Consider the following 20,479-nt stretch of genomic DNA (forward strand, 5'->3'; position numbering starts at 1 on the left):
CAGCCTCAAGGGCCCTACTTCTCACACAGAACTTCTGATTACAGAGCTGGCAGAGGACTCACTTAGCCACATATCCACTTCATCCACTCCCAGCTGTGAAGTGACAATGTGGCACCTGAGGCACCTGGTGGACTCCTCCCAGTGTCGTTATTCTTCCTCCTGCTGTTCCTCCCCAGGCTGGGTCAGGTGCCCGTCTTTTATCACCAGACCTAGCACATCATGGAGGACTGTTTCTGCTTATAGGGCTGTGTCTCCAACCAGATTCTGAACTACTAGAGAAATCCTAGCACCTAGCACAGGACCAGCACATCACAGAGCTGAAAAAGGCATGCTTTAAATGTACAAATCCACGTTCCCTCTTGTTCTACCTTCCTTGTCCTAGCAGTGCTCCTTATCAAGGTACCACTTGTCCCCAGTCATGTTGAAAAAGACTGCTATAACCATCTGCTGCTAACTTTTCTTTCCCTTGGCTCTAATGCCTTCGTGCCAAAAACAAGACCATCACCAACCCCAAGAAGGCAGAGACTATCCTCCACAACTTTCCTAAATATATTAAACATTTTTTTCAAGGAAAAGTCAAAGACAATCTTTCCAGCTTAAATAAAGCAGCTTCAAGGCCATAACCCAGGGATCAACAAATATATATAAAGAGACACATAGTAACTATTTTAGGTTTTGTAGGTTGCAGAGTCTTGGTCACAACTACTTAACTGCGGTTATAGCATGAAAGCAACCACAGACAAATAGGCCTGGGTTCCAATAAAACTTTACAAAAGCAAATGGCCAATCCACAACCTGGAATTTGCCAACAACTAATTAATCTAATGCAAATAACACACATCGACTATATACTTATGTGCAAAACATCAGGGCCAGGTACTGAGGTATATGCAACAGTGTCCCAGACCTACATTTGACCAGAGGAGAATCACTCATAAGCAGCTCTGGGAAACAGACTTGATGAGTGTAATAAAAGAAGCACAAACAAGATTGCACAGCAAACTTTTAAGCACCTGAACTGTTGGCCATCTCCTCCTCTTCCAATGCTCTTCCCTGCCTTCTGGAACATCATGCACTCTGGTTTTCTTCCAACCGTTCTGACCACTCTTTCACAGCCTTCTTCATAAACTTTTCTCCACTACTGTGTTCTTTGCTAAACCATTGTTATTCCTGAGGGTTCTGCCTTATAATCACTTCCTTCTGCACTCTATAGTCTCCCTTGGTAATCTCATTCATCCTAAGGCTACCAATAGACTGAAAATACATCACATGGACATCTTGGGACCAGATATCTACAGTGAATTTCCAGTTAGATGAGCCACAAGCACCTCAAATCCAAAATTCAAAACTAAATAAATCATCTTCCTCTAAAGTTTCTAGTCCTATCTCAGTAAACAGCACCACCATCTACCTGTCAGAAACACAACCTTCCTCCTTAACCCCCTCCTCCTTTATTCCCTCTGCTCTACATAACCATATCTCTCACACTAGATCAGTCAACAAATTTGGTTCCCTTCCACATTATAAATATCTCCACATCTACCCACTTCTTCTTTCTGTCCTTGCCCTAAACCAGGCTGCCACTGTCACCTGTTTAGTTAATAACCTCTGAATTGATCAGCTGGTAATCAGGTTTGCTTCCCTCCAATCCTGATCCCATAGTATAGCTAGAGTTACTTTTCTATAATGCCTGGGGCAGTTTATTTACCAGCTGTCTCTCAGGCCAAGCCCACCCTTTCAGTCTGTTCTATGATGCTAGAGCTAGAAGTCTGAAAATTGCATTTCCCAGACTCCTTTGCAACTGGCTTCTTGTTAAATTCTGACAACTGGAGCCACTGGCAGGAGGCTGGAAGGTAGAGGAGAGAAGAAGCTCTTTTCCTGTTTCTAGCTCCTGTCAGACTCCACAATGGCAGGTAACTCCAGTTTCCCATGCATGAGACTTAAGGTAATCCCTCCCCTCATAGGTCCAAGCACCTCCTTAGCAGTTAGCACAGCTCTATGGTGGACCCAACTCTGAGTTTCTCTGTTTAGTGACCACAACGATTCCATTTTGTTCCCTACAGTCCTAGGGATGGCAGCTGCGTCCTAAAGTTACTAATCTCTATGTTATCTATCTCTACTTCCACCTTTTACTCAGCCCTTCAACACCCTATGTGTCCCTAGTTCCCTCTCTTAAATCAGAGACCCTGACCTATGTAGTAGTACTTGGTACCAGAAGGGGTTCTTAGGAAATAAACCCTAAAAATGAGATTCTAGGTGACTTACCTCTTTCTTTGACCTTGAACAGTGATGACCTCATGCCCCCCTCCAATGCATTTCCTACACAGCAACTATTTATGATTTTTACAAAACATCTCGTCATCAGGTCAGTGGCCACAACTGCCATCAGTAGAGTGGTTTACTAAGGCTCTCCGGATTCCAGAACCACTATCTCTCTCTAGCCGCTCCTTGCCACTACTTTCTCTTCCCTCACACTCCAAGCTCCAACCACTCGGAACTCCTTTCCATTTCAGAGCCACTATGCCTCTTTCACTCCCTCCACAAAGCTGTTTGTGCAACCTTGTATACTGTGCCTCTAATCCTCTCTGCTCACCCAGTTAACTCCTACTTGCTTAGACAGCATTTTCTTCTAGAAGTCTTCCCAACGTACATGCAACCTAACTTCACCCATTACAGCAGTCACAATACTGCCTGGTAACCTGTGTACTTACTCCAAATGCCTCACTATTCTGGGAAGACAGGTACTATTTTTATCTTGCTCATAGTTTTAATCCCATTTAAGTTTTCAAAAATAGTTTGTTGACTGAATAAATGAATCCATCAATGAATCCATGAATGAGAAGTATCGATTAATTCCTACCAGGGGAAATAACAAGATTCTTTTTTTAAAAAGAATTTTATACTAGGCTGCTAGACGCAATATTAACACTGTAGAAATGTTATGAAAAAGTTCACCCTTAGTGTCCATGGACTCCCTAACAATATAAGTAAAAAAAAATTTTTTCTTTTAGGGGTATCAAGCAGCTGTTAGAAAATAAATTTCTTAGAAATAAAACTTATCTTTTGGAGTTATCCATAGTCAACCACATAGATAGCACTGCTTTAGAAATACAGTAACTAAACTCCCTTGGATGTCTATCACCTGTCTGTCCTGTTAGAAGGCCTAGCTGGTTTCCAACATCTCTGCTCTGAAGTAAAATGTGTACTGACATCCCAATAAACTTACTTTATTGCTTTCCTTTCAAAAAACACACACCAGATTTTAGAATCTGCTTTAAACCAAGTATGTTATAAATCTGAACGTTACTTTCAGAATTCAGTAAATGGAAAGAAAGTGCTTCAGTAAAAACTTTTATATTGACTTTGATAGATAGATAGATAGATAGATAGATAGATGAGATATATCAATTAGAGATATGCTTCCATATTTGAACTCATTCCCCCCCCACACACACACATACCCCAAATACATAGTTGAAATAAGAGAAATGGCTAAGTTGTAATACAGTTTTATAACTTATTGGTAAAAGTAACACACCTACATAAATTTTACTTTTTTGCTTTGTTTTATTGATTGATTTTAGAGAGACAGAAAAGGGAGGGGAAAGGGGGAGGGAAGAGGGGGGAAAAGAGAGAGAGAAGCATTTACTTGTTGTTCCATCTAGTTGTGTGCTCATGAGTCGCTTCCCACGTGTGCCTTGGCTGGCAATCAAACCTGCAACCATTGTGTTTCAGGACAACACTAACCAACTGAGCCAAACAGCCTGGGTTGACTTTTACTTCTTAAAATTTACCTTCCAATCATTAAATTTTGTTATAATGAAATAGGCCAGACATTGGCCAAAAGCTCCCAGGTTAATTTTTTAATGCTTCTTGGCCATTTAGTGGATTTATTTCTGCTGAGTAAACATTTATAACAGTTTGCAGTTCAAAGGTTTTAGTCCTTAGAAATTTGGTTAATCATTTACTTTTTTCCTTGATCTCTTGGTAGCAACAACATACTTAGCAAAAATCAATGATGGCACAGCTTCCTCCTTATTATTTCCAAGTAATTATATAAAGACTTCTTGGCAAGATATTAAAATAGCACAGCAGGACAAAAGGAAAAATCATTCCCTAAAGTTGCTTAGCTTTTCAAAATAGTAAATAACAGTGGAAAGTAGAAACAATTTTCTATTTCTTGACTTTGACAATTAACCAAATGCCTGGCCCTGCCCCTTTTCCCCCCTGACTTACTTCCCTTACCCCCAAATTCCTCAGTCAACTTGCAACTCTCAACCTAAATAAGTTTGGGATGCCTGAAACCTTCAGCTTTCTTTCCTTGTCACATCTGGAGAAATGCACTGAAAACAATAACCTCCAAATCACTTCTCTTGTGAGTTTCAGTTAGAGCTTAACTAGGTCATTCTTGGCATCACAAAAGACTTCTTTGCTTCCCTCTTTTCAAAAAAGGGAAGGAAGGAAAGGGGGAAGGAAAGGGAGCAGAAAGGGATCCAGAGCATACAAAGACCAGGGAATTAATGAGAATACACCCTTCCTGAGAATTGACAGCTGTAAAGTAAAAAAATTTAAGCAATGTTAAGTGGAAGGGGACTAGAACCAGCTAAGCTTGCCTATGCGTGAGTCACAGTTCTGACAACTGTTTCTCTTTGACATCATCACATTATTTGCCTCTTTGTCCCTGACTTTGTCTCCTCATCTTTAAAATAATGATGTTAATACATACCTTATGAGACTGTCATTAAGGATGAAATAAAATAACTTATGCAAAAACATTTAGAACAGTACTGTTGGGTGAATGAGCTGTAAAATCTGTATTTTCTGGGGTTTTCTCACTCTTATTGTTAAAGATGGCTGCTGCTCTCACGTGGTAATGTTCTCACGTGATACAGCTAATTGCCTTTCGTGTTTGGGAAGGGGCTTGGTTATGCTAATGTGTGCTGGAGGAAGGGGTTGTCCCAGGGAAAAGTTTTACAAAGAGGAGCTAGGAGGCCATTTTGAGGAGACCACGTTGTTCCAGAGGGGAAAGGCCACATGGAGGAGAGGAGGCAGCCAAAATGGAAGCATGTAGAGGGGACTGAGTGAGGCTCTTAGGCCTTTGATTCTAGGAAAACCAGAAAGATTCTCCTGCTTGTGGAACCGGAGGAATAGATGAGTGGGTTTTGGTGCACTGTGTGTTTGTTTTTCACTTGGCCTGTATGAGTCTAGAATAAAGGAAAATGGCTCCAGTTTTTGGTTCCACTGTTTCTTTATGATCTGTCCGAATTAAATGTGAACCTAAACCTGCATGAGCCAGGTGGCTGTGATGGTGGCCACGGCTACTGGCCATACAAGTATCCACAGTGGGCACTTGATGGCATTACCCATTACAACAATTCTTTTATACTCTAAAGAAGCCAATCTATTCTTACAAATTAAAGAAAGGTGAGAAAAATCAGTAAGAAACAAGAGATATAAGAAGAGAAAAATGGCAAAAAGATGGCATAAAGTAGGGAAGCACTTTGGGTATAATGGGAAACGGCACTGAACATAGTTGAGCAGCAGAGGGTAGGGCAGGGAAGAGATCAGTCCAAAAATGGAAACAAAGCTAAAGATGAAGGAAGCACTGACATCAAAATAGCTTAGTGGCCCTGGCTGGTTGGCTCAGTGGTAGAGCGTCGGCCTAGCGTGTGGAGGACCCGGGTTCGATTCCTGGCCAGGGCACATAGGAGAAGCGCCCATTTGCTTCTCCACCCCTCCGCCGCGCCTTCCTCTCTGTCTCTCTCTTCCCCTCCCGCAGCCAAGGCTCCACTGGAGCAAAGATGGCCCGGGCACTGGGGATGGCTCTGTGGCCTCTGCCTCAGGCGCTAGAGTGGCTCTGGTCGCAACATGGCGACGCCCAGGATGGGCAGAGCATCGCCCCTGGTGGGCGAGCCGGGTGGATCCCGGTCGGGCGCATGCGGGAGTCTGTCTGACTGTCTCTCCCTGTTTCCAGCTTCAGGAAAAAAAAAAAAAATAGCTTAGCGGCTGAGCCAATCTTCAGACCTGCATGGGCTGCCCTGTTCGCTAGGCCAGCGTTTTCTGCACAGTAGTGCTCCTCAAACCCCTGGGGACTCCAGAGCCCCCCCACAAGGAACATCTTTGAGGATGGGGAGGGGGATCTTCATCATCCCAACATCATTGCCACCCAGCCATCAACTACAACGGCTCAGGGAGAGCAACTCCACTTTTACCTGCTTTATTTACTCCTAATTTAAAGTATAATTTCCTTTGACTAAAAGGTTCTATTTCTAAAGAAAAAGGGGGAAAAATAAAAGCACAGGCCACTAATAAAATCCAACACTCTCATTTAACAGACTGAGAAACTGAAGCCCAGAGAAGGGAAGTGACTTTATCTAAACTCTCACAACATCTACAGGGCAGAAGCAGGAAGGAGTAATTTCCAGCCTCACAGGCCAGAGTCCTTCCCACTCCTCTCCATGTGTGCAGGCCTCACCCCTCACCCACAGCGACACACCTATATTGGCACTCATGTACTGAGCCAACTCAACCTCCTTGTACTATCCAAACTCAAACTTGGCACCATCTTCCACACCTTCACTATCCTGTGTTCTCTCTGCCATCTATTGAACTATTAAAAACCAAATCAAATATCAAATCTTTCAAAATTCAGCTCAAATCCTGTCTATGGCTGCTATTTTACTTTTTTTCATACTCAATTCCTCCTTCCCCACCCAATCAAACTAGCCCTCACCCCACTAAATATTTTACAACCTATAAGATATTACTAGATGTATCTGATTTCCTGTGTTCACTAACTAGGCCAGTGGTTCTCAAAGTGTGCGCCAGGGCACACTGGTGTGCCCTAGATTTCCAGGTGCGCCCTGTGATATTCCAGAGAAATATATGCCTGTTGGATATCAGAATACCAACAGAATTTTTGGAGTTTAGATTTTTTTAGGGACAGAGGTGTGGGGCTGTAAGCTGACAGTCTGCCCAACCCCCCACCTCATTTGCCTGATTAGATTGCAAAAGGCTGTTAAGCTGTGGTGCTGGATTGTTTACTCTACCCCCAAGTTCCCCAGAAAGACTGGAGGCGAGTTTCTTCTATCCTTTGTTTGGTGTAAAGTTAAGATGATATGTATGGTGGAGGTTTTCTGCACTTGGTAAAATTCTTGGGTTGCCTTGGAAACATGACCAAAAATCTCATTAATTTGCTAATGGCCCACTTTGCCCTATAAATAAAGCAAGATGCAGTTTTTGGATGCGCTTTGTTCTTTTTTTTTGTGGCAGAGACAGAGAGAGTCAGAGGAGGGATAGATAGGGACAGACAGACAGGAAGGGAGAGAGATGAAAAGCATCAATTCTTCGTTGTGACTCCTTAGTCTCTTTAGTTGGTCATTGACTGCTTTCTCATATGTGTCTTGATGGGGGGGCTACAACAAGAGAAAGTGACCCCTTGCTCAAGCCAGTGACCACGGGGTCATGTCTATGATACCACACTCAATCCAACGGCACCATGCTCAAGATGGATAAACCCGGGCTCAAGCCGACGGCCTCAGGGTTTCGATCGTGGGTCTTCCTCATCCCAGTCCGATGCTCTACCCATTGTGCCACCACCTGGTGAGGCTAACTCTTTCACTATTAATCATCACAGACTATTTTGAGAGAAGATAATCATGTCAATATTTCCAACATAAATGCTTAAAATTATTTTGTTAATCTGTGACAGGGAATTCTATACAGTTGCGTTGTTATGTTTTTCTAAGTCCTGTTAAAGAAATAATAGTTTCCCTGTCTTCACAAAGCCAGTTAAACTTAAGCAACAAGTAAGACAGCACTGAAATGTGCACATCACAGGTTCATAAATGTAAAGGTCAAACTAACAAAGACAGAAGATGATCTCCTGCTTCAGTGACTTTGAGTAAAAGGTTCATAAACTGACAAAAGGAGTGAGTAGAGCAAGATTTCTGGCCGGCCTTCTTTCAAGTCACTTCTCAGCTGGAGGGGAGAGGAAAGACCAGTTGTTCAGTCTAAAATGAAGGAAGGCATTGACAGCAATCCCACTGTTACTCAAAGGAATAGATCTAAGCCCTTAATTACAAAGGACAGTGGTGTGCTCTTCCTGTAAAATACCTTTTTCCCAGCCTTTAGTATCCTAAAGCCTAAGTCATCCTTCTGTTCTGTTACCGTTATTAAAATGTGCTCTTAGGAGGGAACACAACAAACCCCTGAGGGAAGGACTTTAGCTGCAATTTTATTAGGGGAAACATGCCTAAGTATGGATGTCCATGAGTCTCTTTTCGGAGAATTCTCCAGAATTTTCAGTGAGGGAACTAAGACCTAAGATACACACCTAACTCCCAAGCAGAAAAAAGTTCATCTGTTTTCTTTTATTAAATTGAGTGACATAGCCTGACCTGTGGTGGTGTCAACCTGGAATGCTGAGGTCACCAGTTTGAAACCCTGGGCTTGCCTGGTCAACTACTATGAGTTGATGCTTCCTGTTTCTCCCTCTTCTCTTTCTCTCTCTCTCTCTCTCTCTCCCCCTCTCCTCTCTCTAAAAATTAATTTAAAAAAATTGATTGACATAGTACTACATATAACATCTTAGTTTTGCCAAAAAAATTATAAGAATGTGGTTCAGTATGATCCACTGACCATTAACCTTACAAATACTCTTTGAAGCAGGTCAAGATACAACCTACTACACTCAAACAGCAATCATTTAGCATGTCAACAATTTCCCTTAGACTCATGCTGGGTGTTTCCTGTTACTGTCTAAGACAAGGCTAAAATCACAAAGCTAAACAAGATGAAACACCATAAGAATTGACAGCTACACAGTGGCAGCAGGAAGTAATGTCTGCCATAGAAAGAGTTATTCACCAAGCATAAAACCAGCTCTTCCAGTGTAAAAAATTTAAGTGATCAGTTGATTCATCATACAATTATTGAGACATACATAACAAATATATATAAAGTGCTATACTATGCTCTGGGGTAAAGGACTAGGGGGAAAGAATACAGAGATAGCGGAAGTCTGGTGCCTACCTCCAAGGAGTAGACCATCTCAGAAGGAAGATAGACAAGTCAACAGTAACAAGGACAAATAATAATAATAGAGCAAACTGAAGACTGAAATTGATAACAGGCTAAAGAAGAAAAAAGCAGCTGATCTTCAAATTCTAACTTGGCATAGAGTGATAAGGCCAAATGAAGGGAGCCATTGAATCTGCTGAAACTAACAACTAAAACACAGCTGAATAGGATTTTCTCAGGTTCACATACTAATCCCTTCATACCACTATCCAACATTCACAATACACAGTAAAGTAACAACTCCTAATTCTTCCACAGTGGGCCCAGCTCAATTGAATTCAAAGGAAAAAAGGCACCCAGTCATCTTGCACTAGACAATGTGGAACATCTGTTAAATGACCCATATTAGAATTACAGACATGAGGACTATGATGGGATTCAGCTGGTTCGCACCGGTTCAGCAGAACCAATACCTAATTTTTTATTGACTTCCGTGAACCAGTTGTTAAAATGGCACTTGTAATCATGGTTCTATCTAAGGTGGGTGCCTGGGCAGCTGCCCAATGTAGAAATCAAAAGTTTACATTCCTTACTCATTTTGAACATTCATCTGCATAACAGCATATTCTAAGCGCCCATAGTAATGTTCATTCAGTTCATAAGTGAAAATAATTGCAAATGAGGACTCCAATCAAGAAGCAATATGGAAATATCTTAAATAACAGTTTTATTGTTTTTTGGTCAGGTATTATTTAATATTTTTCATTAATTGTTTAAAACTCTTATAACACAACCTAGTTTAGTGTACCTCTTTCTATTATTCTTATTTTAGTATTAAGTGCATGAAATTATAAACTACCTTTCAGTATATCGTTTTTTAATACTTAAAATGCTCATTAAGGCAGAGAATCAGTTGGAAATGAATTACTCAAATCTCACCACTGCATGAGGAAAGGGGAAGGCAATACTTAGTAGGGTTGTAGACACTGTTGACTATAAATTTCAGGGGTGAATCTTACTGGAGTAAAAATCGCAGAGAAACAGCACCTGAAATCTACATACATCTCAGATCTTAATAAAAAATCACATATTGTTTAAGAAATTTAACTTTTGTTTTTTGTTACCTTCAGCTCAGCTCCACTGGAGATAGTCTGGTCAACTAGAATTGTAGCCCTTTAAAGTTACAGGTCATGTTTCTTTCACTTCTAGGTATCCCCAGTAGCACCTAGCATAAGGTAGGCACTAAAACATATGAAGAGAAGAAGAAAACTCAGGGGTTAGTTAGCACTCCATGAACTCTATCCTCAGCTGTGGGGGACTCAGCAAGGAGCACAGACATTTGTAAATCATGAATAGTGAGCGTAGTAATAAAGCCACACTCTTAGCCTACAAGCACAATAACAACCCTCATCCAAGAGCACTGATGCTACCATACAGGTGGCAACAACTGGATCCAGCCTCCCAATGAAGTAAGACTAAGGTACTGAAACTGTAGTGTTTGCTTCTCATTCACCACACACAGTATCAGTATTAGTTAGGGAAGACTAGTCTCTGCTGAAATAGACCCAAAAGAATATAATGGTGCAAACACCTTAGAACACTGTGTCTTGCTCCTATGATGGGGGATAGGTGAATGGGGTGCACCTCTTCTTTACATTGAAATAGGGATTAAAGCTGTCAGGCTCTGCTGTCTTTACCATGATCATTCTAGTGCCAAGAACTCAGTCAACATGGCCACACCTCAGTGCAAGAGAGGCTGATAAATGTATTTCAGAGATCTTCACACAAAATGGCTGACCCTTTATTTCTGAAGGAAAGGGAATAACTTGATATTAGCATCCAGAGAAGGCAGTTGATGAAGAAGCTTTGCTTAGCTTCCTCCAAGAGAGTCATCTTCAATAGGGGAGATACATTCTCTCATGACCACACTTCCCTTGGGCCTTTATCAGGATTCACCCAAATAATACGTTCATGAGGGGTTCATCTCTGAGGTGGCAAATACATGTGGTACAGCATATGGTTTCCCTCCCAAAGGAACAAAATGCTCAGTGTTTCCATGAGACACTCCATTGATTCCATTCCCTGGGTAGGAACCATCATGTCTTCGACTCAGCACTTTCATCCCAGCACTAGGAGCTGACCTCCTCCTCAGAGCAATCTTTCACAAAGAGAGGATATTTCACCTCAGAGACATTTTACACATTAAACAAGGGGTAGAAACAACCCTGTGCTGGAACGTGGACACTGGGCAACTGGCTGACACACTCCTGGGTTATTTACCCTGACCCGCCTCCCAAAGCATGTAACTGAATATCATGCCTCAGCAAAACGACAAATCAGCCTATGTCATGGACCTTTCTTGGTCTATCTCAGATGCTGTATCACTGACATGCAAATGATCTACTACAAACAAATATATGCTCTTTTGGCAAAGTATATCTTGACTTATCTTCCTGTCTTCCACAATGCCTTGAATAATGTTTGCTGAGTAAATATAGTCAATTTTTTAAAAAGCTGTCATTAGTAAGGTCCTCTGCCTGTGTCCACATAAGAGCTGTCAGTCTTCAGGACAAACACACAACTCTATGACTCATTCCACATACAACCCTGCCAATAGGTGTGGGGTAAGTATAAATACTTTATGACTGTGGCAATGACAATACTAATAATGACTATGACAGGACAGTCACAATATGTAAGAGACTATGTTGTTTCATGCCCGTGGGTCCAATCAGTCACCACAAGTCATGCAAGATGCTAGGTCCTACTATGGTTCCCTCACACGTTGGCACTATTCCCACCCCATCCCTGTTTTAATATTCTTGATAGCACATATCACCATCTGACATATTTAACTTATTTGTGTGACTGCCTTCCCTACTCTAGAAGCTCTGTGAGGGCCAGCAATGATATCCATGTTGTCCAGCACCAAAACAGTGCCTGGCCTGTCAGAAGTGCTCAGTAGACACCTGTAGAAGGAAAGGATGAAAAAGAGAAGACAAGCCCTGGCCGGTTGGCTCAGCGGTAGAGCGTCGGCCTAGCGTGCGGAGGACCCGGGTTTGATTCCCGGCCAGGGCACACAGGAGAAGCGCCCACTTGCTTCTCCACCCCTCCGCCGCGCCTTCCTCTCTGTCTCTCTCTTCCCCTCCCGCAGCCAAGGCTCCATTGGAGCAAAGATGGCCCGGGCGCTGGGGATGGCTCCTTGGCCTCTGCCCCAGGCGCTAGAGTGGCTCTGGTCGCGGCAGAGCGACCCCCCAGAGGGGCAGAGCATCGCCCCTGGTGGGCATGCCGGGTGGATCCCAGTCGGGCACATGCGGGAGTCTGTCTGACTGTCTCTCCCTGTTTCCAGCTTTGGAAAAATGCAAAAAAAAAAAAAAAAAAGAAAGAAAAAGAGAAGACATTTGAACTCTTTTCTCTGTATCTGAAGATCTGAGCCACAAAGAAATTACTCCTGCAATGCTCCAGCATACTGACATTCTTCTGACATACTCAGAGCATCTCAAAAAGAGATCTCACAGACAAATCACTTTTTGTCATAAAGCAGGGTTTCTAGAAAACTCAAGTAATTGTCATCCCATCGTAAGATCCCAAAACAAACCAAGAATGGACAGAATGTTGAGGATTGGCACTTTTTTTTTTAAAATAAATTTTTATTAATGGTAATGGGATGACATTAATAAATCAGGGTACATATATTCAAAGAAAACATGTCTAGGTTATTTTGTCATTAAATTATGTTGCATACCCCTCGCCCAAAGTCAGATTGTCCTCCGCCACCCTCTATCTAGTTCTCTGTGCCCCTCCCCCTCCCCCTAATTCTCTCCCTCCCTCCCTCCCATGTCCTCCCTCCCCCCACCCCTGGTAACCACCACACTCTTGTCCATGTCTCTTAGTCTCGTTTTTATGTTCCACCAATGTATGGAATCATGTAGTTCTTGTTTTTTTCTGATTTACTTATTTCACTCCGTATAATGTTATCAAGATCCCACCATTTTGCTGTGGAGTGGAGTGCACAGTGAGCCAGGCCAGCACATGTGATTCTTGTTCGGTGAAAAGTGCCATATACAACAAAATGGCACTTTTCACCGAACAAGAATCACATGTGCTGGCCTGGCTCACTGTGCACTCCACTCCACAGTCCGGCCCCTGGAGTGGCAGCGGCACCTGCACCTGCACTCGAGGCATGACCAGAGAGGACGGGGAATCCCTTCAAACGGTTTCAGAAACAAATCTACCTGCATTCCACATGTAAAATGATCAGAATCAGTTCTAGTCATGGGAAGTAGCCAACATTCATTTCAAGAAAAAAGAATGATTAATATTCTCAGCTTTCCAAAAGCAGCTATGTACCTGATAAATTACTTTAGGTTGTTAAAAAAATTACTGAATATTACGAAAAACAGTACAGAGGTCTCTCAAAAAATTGAAAATATGACTACCATATGATCTAACAATTCCACTTCTGTGTATTTATCTGAAGAAAAATAAAACACTGACTTGAAATATATCTGCACCCCCATGGTCATTGCAGAGTTATTTACAATAGTCAAGATATGGAAGCAATCTAAATGCCCATCACTGGATGTATGAAGAAAATGTGGTATAAATATATACACATATAATATAATATTATTCAACCATAAAAAGAAAATCTTGCCATTTGCAACAAAATGGAATCTTAAGATTGTTATGCTGGGTGAAATACTGCTAAGTCAGAAAAAAGACAAATACTGTATGATTTCACTTATATGTGGAATATAATAAAAACCCTAAAACACACAAAACACCACCAAGCTCATAGATACAAAGAACAGACTATTGGTTGCTAGAAGTAAGAGAAGGGAAAAAAGAAGGTAAAACAAGTAAAGCAGGTCAAAGGTACAAACTTCCAGTTATAAAATAAATAAGTCACAGTGATATAATCTACAGTATTGTGACTATAGTTAATAATACTGTATTGCATTTTCAAAAGTTGGTAAGAGAGATCTCATCACAAGAAAAAAATCATTAACTATGGTGATCACACAGGAATGTTATTATTAACTAAAATCCAGGCTTCGTTTAGAGTTCCAGTTTTTCCACTAATGTACTTTTTTTTTTGCTCCAAGATCCAATCCAGGATATCACACTGCATTTAGGACCACATTTATTTTAAATTCTCTTGGTCCCCTCATTCATCCTTCCCTGGGACAGAGAATGGCTGATAGAGCTATTCTCTTCTTTACGGAGCTGGGGAAACTAAGGCTTGAAAACATCAAGTGAACAAGGTCCCTTAGCAGGGCGGGGAGAGCAAACGAGCAAACCCTGCCTCACTTTATATCCTTCCTCTTTGTATTACCTTCCTCTTGGCTTTCAGGGGCCCCTTTGGAATGTGCCACCTAACCTACCTCGTCCCTGTGCAGATAATGAGATGTCCCTACCAGAGTAGCCAGCTTTGGGAGAAATCTACACCCTGCCCTAACACCTCTTCCCCTAGATTTGAGGGCCAGGACAGTGTCTTAGTGATTTCAGCCTGTAAGAGCGAGGCCCTGTGCAAGAGTGTGGAGAGACATTGCTATTCGCCTATGTAAATCATTTGTAACAGATGAAATATGCCACAGATTATTTTCAGTTTCTCTGACAGGAGCAGTCTGTTTCCCCAGCCCTTGAATCTAAGCCAGCCTTATGATCTGCTCTGACCAAAAGAATGTAGCAGAAGTGATGCTGTACCAATTCTGGGCCTAGAACTCAAGAAACCTCATAGCTTCTACTCTCATTCTCTTGGAATCTTGAGGCCATCATGTGATTAAACTTGGGCTCGCCTGCTGGAGAAGCTGCATGGAAGACAACTAGTCACCCAGCCCAGAGCTTGCTAACTGCCGGTCAAGTGAGTTAGACCATCCTTGACTCATCTGAGGTGACAGCTGATTGCATGTAGTCCCAGGAGTGACTCCAGGCTATGTCAGAGGTGTTCAGGTGAACCCATTCCAAACTATCAACCCACAGAACTGTGGGAAAATAATTGTTTTTAGCTGCTAAGTTTGAAGATGCTATGCTACAGAGCAAAGACTAACTGATATCAATTCCTCATTTCTCTCTTGGTAGTGGGATTCCAACTGCACTTCAGGAGAGAGTTTGCCATTCCTGTGACACATTTCCCTCTTATTCTTATTTAAGGATTACCTGGGTTCTCTGCTTTTCCATTTTCCTACTTGCCCCTCAAAGTAAAAGTAAGAGAGAGATAAAAAATAGAAATTATACAAAACTATACAATGAATAATTAAAACATACTTCTTTCCCAGACCCAAGCCCCCAAATGTCAGGTTGAACAGTATCATATAGTATAATCAGATGCAGAAAAAAGCACTCCTCCTCTGGTATAGAACAAACTCAAGTCCAACCCCATCACCTGAGGAACAAGGCCATGGCCACAACATCACATACTCTTCCCAGAACTCACTCCAACTTGACTTTGACCCTCAGCTAAGCAGTTCAGGTTTGCTAGTCCCATTGGCTTCTGTCAGTAGGCTCCAAAACACCCACATGTAGCCTCCTGATGCAACATGACATTATGAAAACAAACAAACAAAAAACACTTGCATTTAGAACCAAATCAAAATACTATAATTTTGAACATGAAATGGTCTTAAATTTTCAGCAAAGTGATGGCCTCTGTACTAGCTACAAATCATGCAATGCCATTATTTATATTTATCTTTTCTAAAGAGTGGTACTCTCCATTGAGGAATGTTCTTCTACCAGGCTGTGCCTGCTCCATGTCAGCCTGACTGCAGCTGTGTTTAACTCAACTGCTCGCAACAGTGGTTCATTGAGAGTTGGAGGGTTGCGAAAGAGCTCTTCCCAGTGTCTGGGATATCCTGAAATGGCCTTATTTCCCCTTGGGCATCATTGTATAATCGATTCCACCCCCAAATGTATCCTGGAATTCTGCATTCACACCACAGACATTTCAGTCAAGGCAGCCATCACAAAGAGCTATGAGGTTATTATGGCTTACCTTGTGATGGGTTCCCACACTTAGACTTGGAAGAGAGAGCTATAGACTACTCCAGAGTTCCCTTTAATTAGACATAGAGTAAAAGCAAAATTAATCTCTTCTTTATTCAATAAAAGTTTTTCTGCCTTAAACCTGTTCAGGCAATTCAAATCAATCCCACTGTCCACTTCCTAAGCCTGCATATTCTTTGTTCTTGAGAGAAAAAAGGAAATTAGGTAAACAAAACTTGAATCTTAAATCTAAATTCAAATTGCCTGGGGCTATTCACACTTGAATAAATAAATAAGTGTCGCATAAACTAATAAATATTTCATACATACATCTATGTATGTATATGTATGTAAAACATGTTTTATAATGCATTCACCTACCTTTAACCCAGCCTTTCAGCTAAGACTGCACTTTATGGAAAACTCCACAGGCAGAGCACCTGTCCTCCCAGCACTTCAAGGTCTTTATGACAGAGCAGAACTTTCTAAACAGGAAACCAAAGCGCAGAAAGGCGGGGCTATTTTCCTCAGTGACTCCAGAACCCCAAATGCCTGGCATTCCCCAGCCAAAACTTCAAGGCTCACATAATCAAATCAGATATTTTTCATGTGGAGATGGGTCTGTTCAGTGAATTTAACATGAAACTTTTTTTTTTTCTTTTTTGCAATTTGATCAAAGTGACAAATAGAAAAAAAAATTTGACATGACCAATGGTGGTACCTATCCCCATGAAAGAATACCTTCTACTTCATACCCTTTCGTCTATTCTAAAACTACCTTCAGCAGAGCCAGTGAGATGACTTGATAGAAAAGCCAAAGCTTCTGACTTTCCAGATATAGCCATCTAAATGCAGCAGGTCACAGAAAGCAGATACTTAAAATAATTTCACTATGATGGATTTAAGGTTGAGAAAAACAAATCAGATTCCAGTGAAAAATGAATTTCCTCATAAATACAAAAACTTATTTAGTACTTAATATTCACATTACAAAAAAGAAATCTATATTTTACTAAGAGCTCTGAAACTCTTGAATATTCTTTGCCTCGCTCCCCACCTGAACCACAGAGTAATTACGTGGCACCTGAACAGTGATGTGGACTCTGACCCAAGCTTCCTCTATGATGACACTTTTCCAGGTGGAACCTGAGGCTGTCAGGTGCTTCTTACGCTGGTAAATAGCCAAGGAACTTACGTAAGGCTGTGCCTCTCCCATACACACTCCAGCTTCAGAAAGCCACTGCTAGCTGTTCTAAAAGCACACTGCTTTCCCTCATGATGGAAACTCTTTCTTGTGGCTGGGAAACAATAGTTAATGTTGTTCATGACCCAAGAGAAGCTATAATTATTAGGAATTACAGACAAAGGATGAGTTATCAAGTTCAGCTCAATGGAACGAGACAAAATAAAGATTACCACGGACCCAGAACTGCCAACTCCAGTGGTTTTAAGTACCTGTCTCACAGATGCTTCTGTGCTATTCAGTGATGGAAAAGTGAGAGACCCAGGTGTAAGGCACCATTATTCAGCTTTGAAAACTGTAGATGCTTTCTTGCAGGATTTGGTTCAACTAAACACAGATGGAAAAGAAAAAGAAAGTATTCTTAAGCTATGTGGCTGAGCAATTATTGAATTCCATGGGCTAGGCAGGTTATTCTTTGGATGACTGAAATTTTCAAAAGTTAAGGCTCTAACGAGTTACCACTACATCTTGAATTTCCCTATTTTGACCAGAAGAACAACATATTCAGTGTTTTGTTTTTCATGATAGCATGGAGCTACAAGAACCACTCATCCTGCCTCCACATCTGTTTTTCCCTTTCTAGGGCCATTCTATTTCAGAAAAAGAATTGCTATTTTTACTTGGTGGCCCATGCAATATACATATAGCAGTAGTGTTTACAGTTTGTAAGCTTTGATTAATCATAAATTTTTGGACATCAGTGATCCCGTTTATGGGGGAAAACTGAATTAACATCTACCTTAAATTCTGGTTTTGCTACATATAAGCTGTGAGACATGGAGCAGATCTCTCACACATAAAGAAGTTAGAAAATAAGTGAGCTGATTTATAAGATCACCAGTGATTCCACTTATGGGTCAAGAAACTTAAAAGATGAGCATAGAACAGCAGTTCTTAAGTTTTTTGGCTGTAGGACTCCTTAGAAATTACTGAAGACACTTAAGAATTTATCTTAGAAAATTCTAGAAAACATAAGAATATACACACACATATTTCAATAGCTAACATGGTATTTAAAAAATTCCACAATACACCTGTGAGAAAATGAGAGTAAAAGAGGTAAAAAATAATGTCTTAATACTACCATGAAAGTTGTTTTGGTGCCTGGCCAGATAGCTCAGTTGGTTAGAGCACTGTCTCAAAGCACAGAAGTTGCCATTTTGATCCCTGGTCCAGGAACATACAGGAACAGATCACTGTTCCTGTCTCTCTCTCCCTTTCTCCCTTCTTCTTTCTCTAAAATCAATAAACATTTTAAAAATTGTTTTGGCTCCCCAGACCCCTCCACAGAGTCTCAGGAACCCACAGACATCCTCAGATTGCACTTTGAAAACCACTATCCCAGAATAAACTAACATCAGAAAGCAGGACAACTGTCAAAGACTACTAGAATCCTATCAAAAGAATTCAGGAGTGAACACAGAGGGGCTCTCACTGGTCAAAGGTGGCACAATTTTAGTACCAAGAAGAATAAATGCAATGAATTGAAACACTAATATTTTAAAATTATTAATTCTTAATGAATCTCATACCTCTCTGTCCCTGCCTCCACCTGTCTGCCTATCTCAATGGTTACCTTTGAAGAATACTACAAATTAGCTAATAAACCCAACTAATTATTTTTAATACTGATAAAGAGAAAAAATCAGGTGTTTTTCCTACCTTTCCTACATAAACTGTACCTCAGGATAATCAAGTACCTGATCCGTAAGAGTTTCTCATTATAGACGTAGTCTAGGTAATAAATAAAGAAATGAGTAAAATAAGAGTTTGAATCCACTAATGAATTGATGGATTTAGGCAGCAACAATCAACATTGTCAAAATATCACAAAGACACACACACACACACACACACACACGTACCCATGCAGAACAAATGTTAATTTCAGTGGCTCCTGACAGAAGTACACAACACTCAAAGTATTCTTGACAAAATATGGAAACTAAATTTGTTTGATCCAGCCTCTAAATATAACTACCAGTTCTAAAGAAATACAGGAGCCAGAGGAACATTTAACAGGTATGTAATCAGCAAAATCCAGCCTATGGGAAACTTTAGAGTACAAATGCTTCACTTTGGCAAAAAAAAAAAAAATTGTAATAAAAGACAGTGAAGGGTGACTCTACATATTAAAGGGGACTCAAGAGGCAATGCCAACCAGGGGACCAGAAGATGGTGACAGAGTAGGCAGACATTACAACTCCCATCTCCCAGAACCAAAGAGGATTACAACTTAACTTGGGAATAATCATCTTGAAAAACCAACTCTGGACTAAATTAAGAGAAATCTATAACCAAGGATCACCAAGGAAACCACAGTGAGCTGGTAGGAAGGGCGGAGACATGGAAAGAGCTGCCCCGCACCCAGGAGTGAGTGGTGGCCTGGAGGGACTCTCATGGCAGGGTGGGTTGCTTGGAGAGTTGTGGGTCCTTAGCTCCAGGAAAGGAGCCCCAGCCTAGAGTTCCAAAGACTAGAAGAGGCGTAAGGACAGTATTTCGCTGAGAGAAGAGCTGGGTTACTGTTTGCAAGACAGAGACAGAACTCCCAGACCTAAGTTCTGTCTTAAAGGGGCCATGCAGAAAACCTCATTCACAGCCACTTACTTGGCGATCCAAGAGCGGGGAGTGCTGACAGGACTGGAGTTGTGAGAGGAGAGTGTAATCTCGGAGGCACAGAAAGAGACTGTGGGAGACAGCCACCCTAACCCCTGTGCTCCTGAGTCACTCCCCAACTCTGAAATGGCCATTTTTCCTGTGAGAAGCAACATTAGAAAAGGAAGCAATTACTCCGCCTGCCAGAGGCTCTCCTACTCTAGTCAGAGCAAAGAGTTGCTTAGAAGCAGGGTGCATATCAGGGACACAGGTTTTGAGTGCTGAGCTCAGGGCTAAACTGCCCCTTCCACACTTCTGAGTACCGTCTGAAAGGCAGGCAGGCCCAGCTGCAGCAGGGGCAGGGGCTAACCCAGAGAGTCAGCCCTCGAGGGTGGTATCCGGCAAGGCAGCCCATGTGTGGCCCGTAAGTAGACCCACGCGCCCAGTGGTGCCTGTGCCCAAACATCCAAGGAGGCAGCGGCAGCAGCCACAGCAGGGAGGCTGGCAGACCACACCTCGAAAACACAGAGGCCACACCCACTGGCCAAGAGTAAATAAAAGCCACCCTAGGAGTGCAGCTGATATTTACCATGGCACCTGGGCCCAGCAGAGGCAGCCACAAATTCTGAATTG

The 20,479-nt window shown here is 41.7% G+C and overlaps 1 protein-coding gene across 5 annotated transcripts in view; it reads right to left on the reverse strand.

Annotated features, from left to right (window-relative positions):
• Positions 1 to 20,479, reverse strand: part of STXBP6 (syntaxin binding protein 6) — a 314,060-nt gene that overhangs the window by 249,967 nt on the left and 43,614 nt on the right. The window contains exon 1 of one of the 5 annotated variants that reach the window (XM_066277615.1): positions 16,390 to 16,453. The exons of 2 other annotated variants lie outside the window; for them this stretch is intronic. Coding sequence is in view for 1 of the 3 variants with exons in the window: in XM_066277612.1 (XP_066133709.1) it covers positions 3,650 to 3,725 (76 nt within the window). In the remaining 2 variants the exon portion in view is untranslated. Of the gene's footprint in view, positions 1 to 2,265; positions 2,284 to 3,649; positions 3,730 to 16,389; positions 16,454 to 20,479 lie in introns of those variants that run through there. 2 more of the 5 variants (XM_066277612.1, XM_066277613.1) reach the window with 2 other exon arrangements.

This window comes from Saccopteryx bilineata, chromosome 4 (genome assembly GCF_036850765.1).
Source record: "Saccopteryx bilineata isolate mSacBil1 chromosome 4, mSacBil1_pri_phased_curated, whole genome shotgun sequence".
Classification (NCBI taxonomy): Eukaryota; Metazoa; Chordata; class Mammalia; order Chiroptera; family Emballonuridae; genus Saccopteryx; species Saccopteryx bilineata.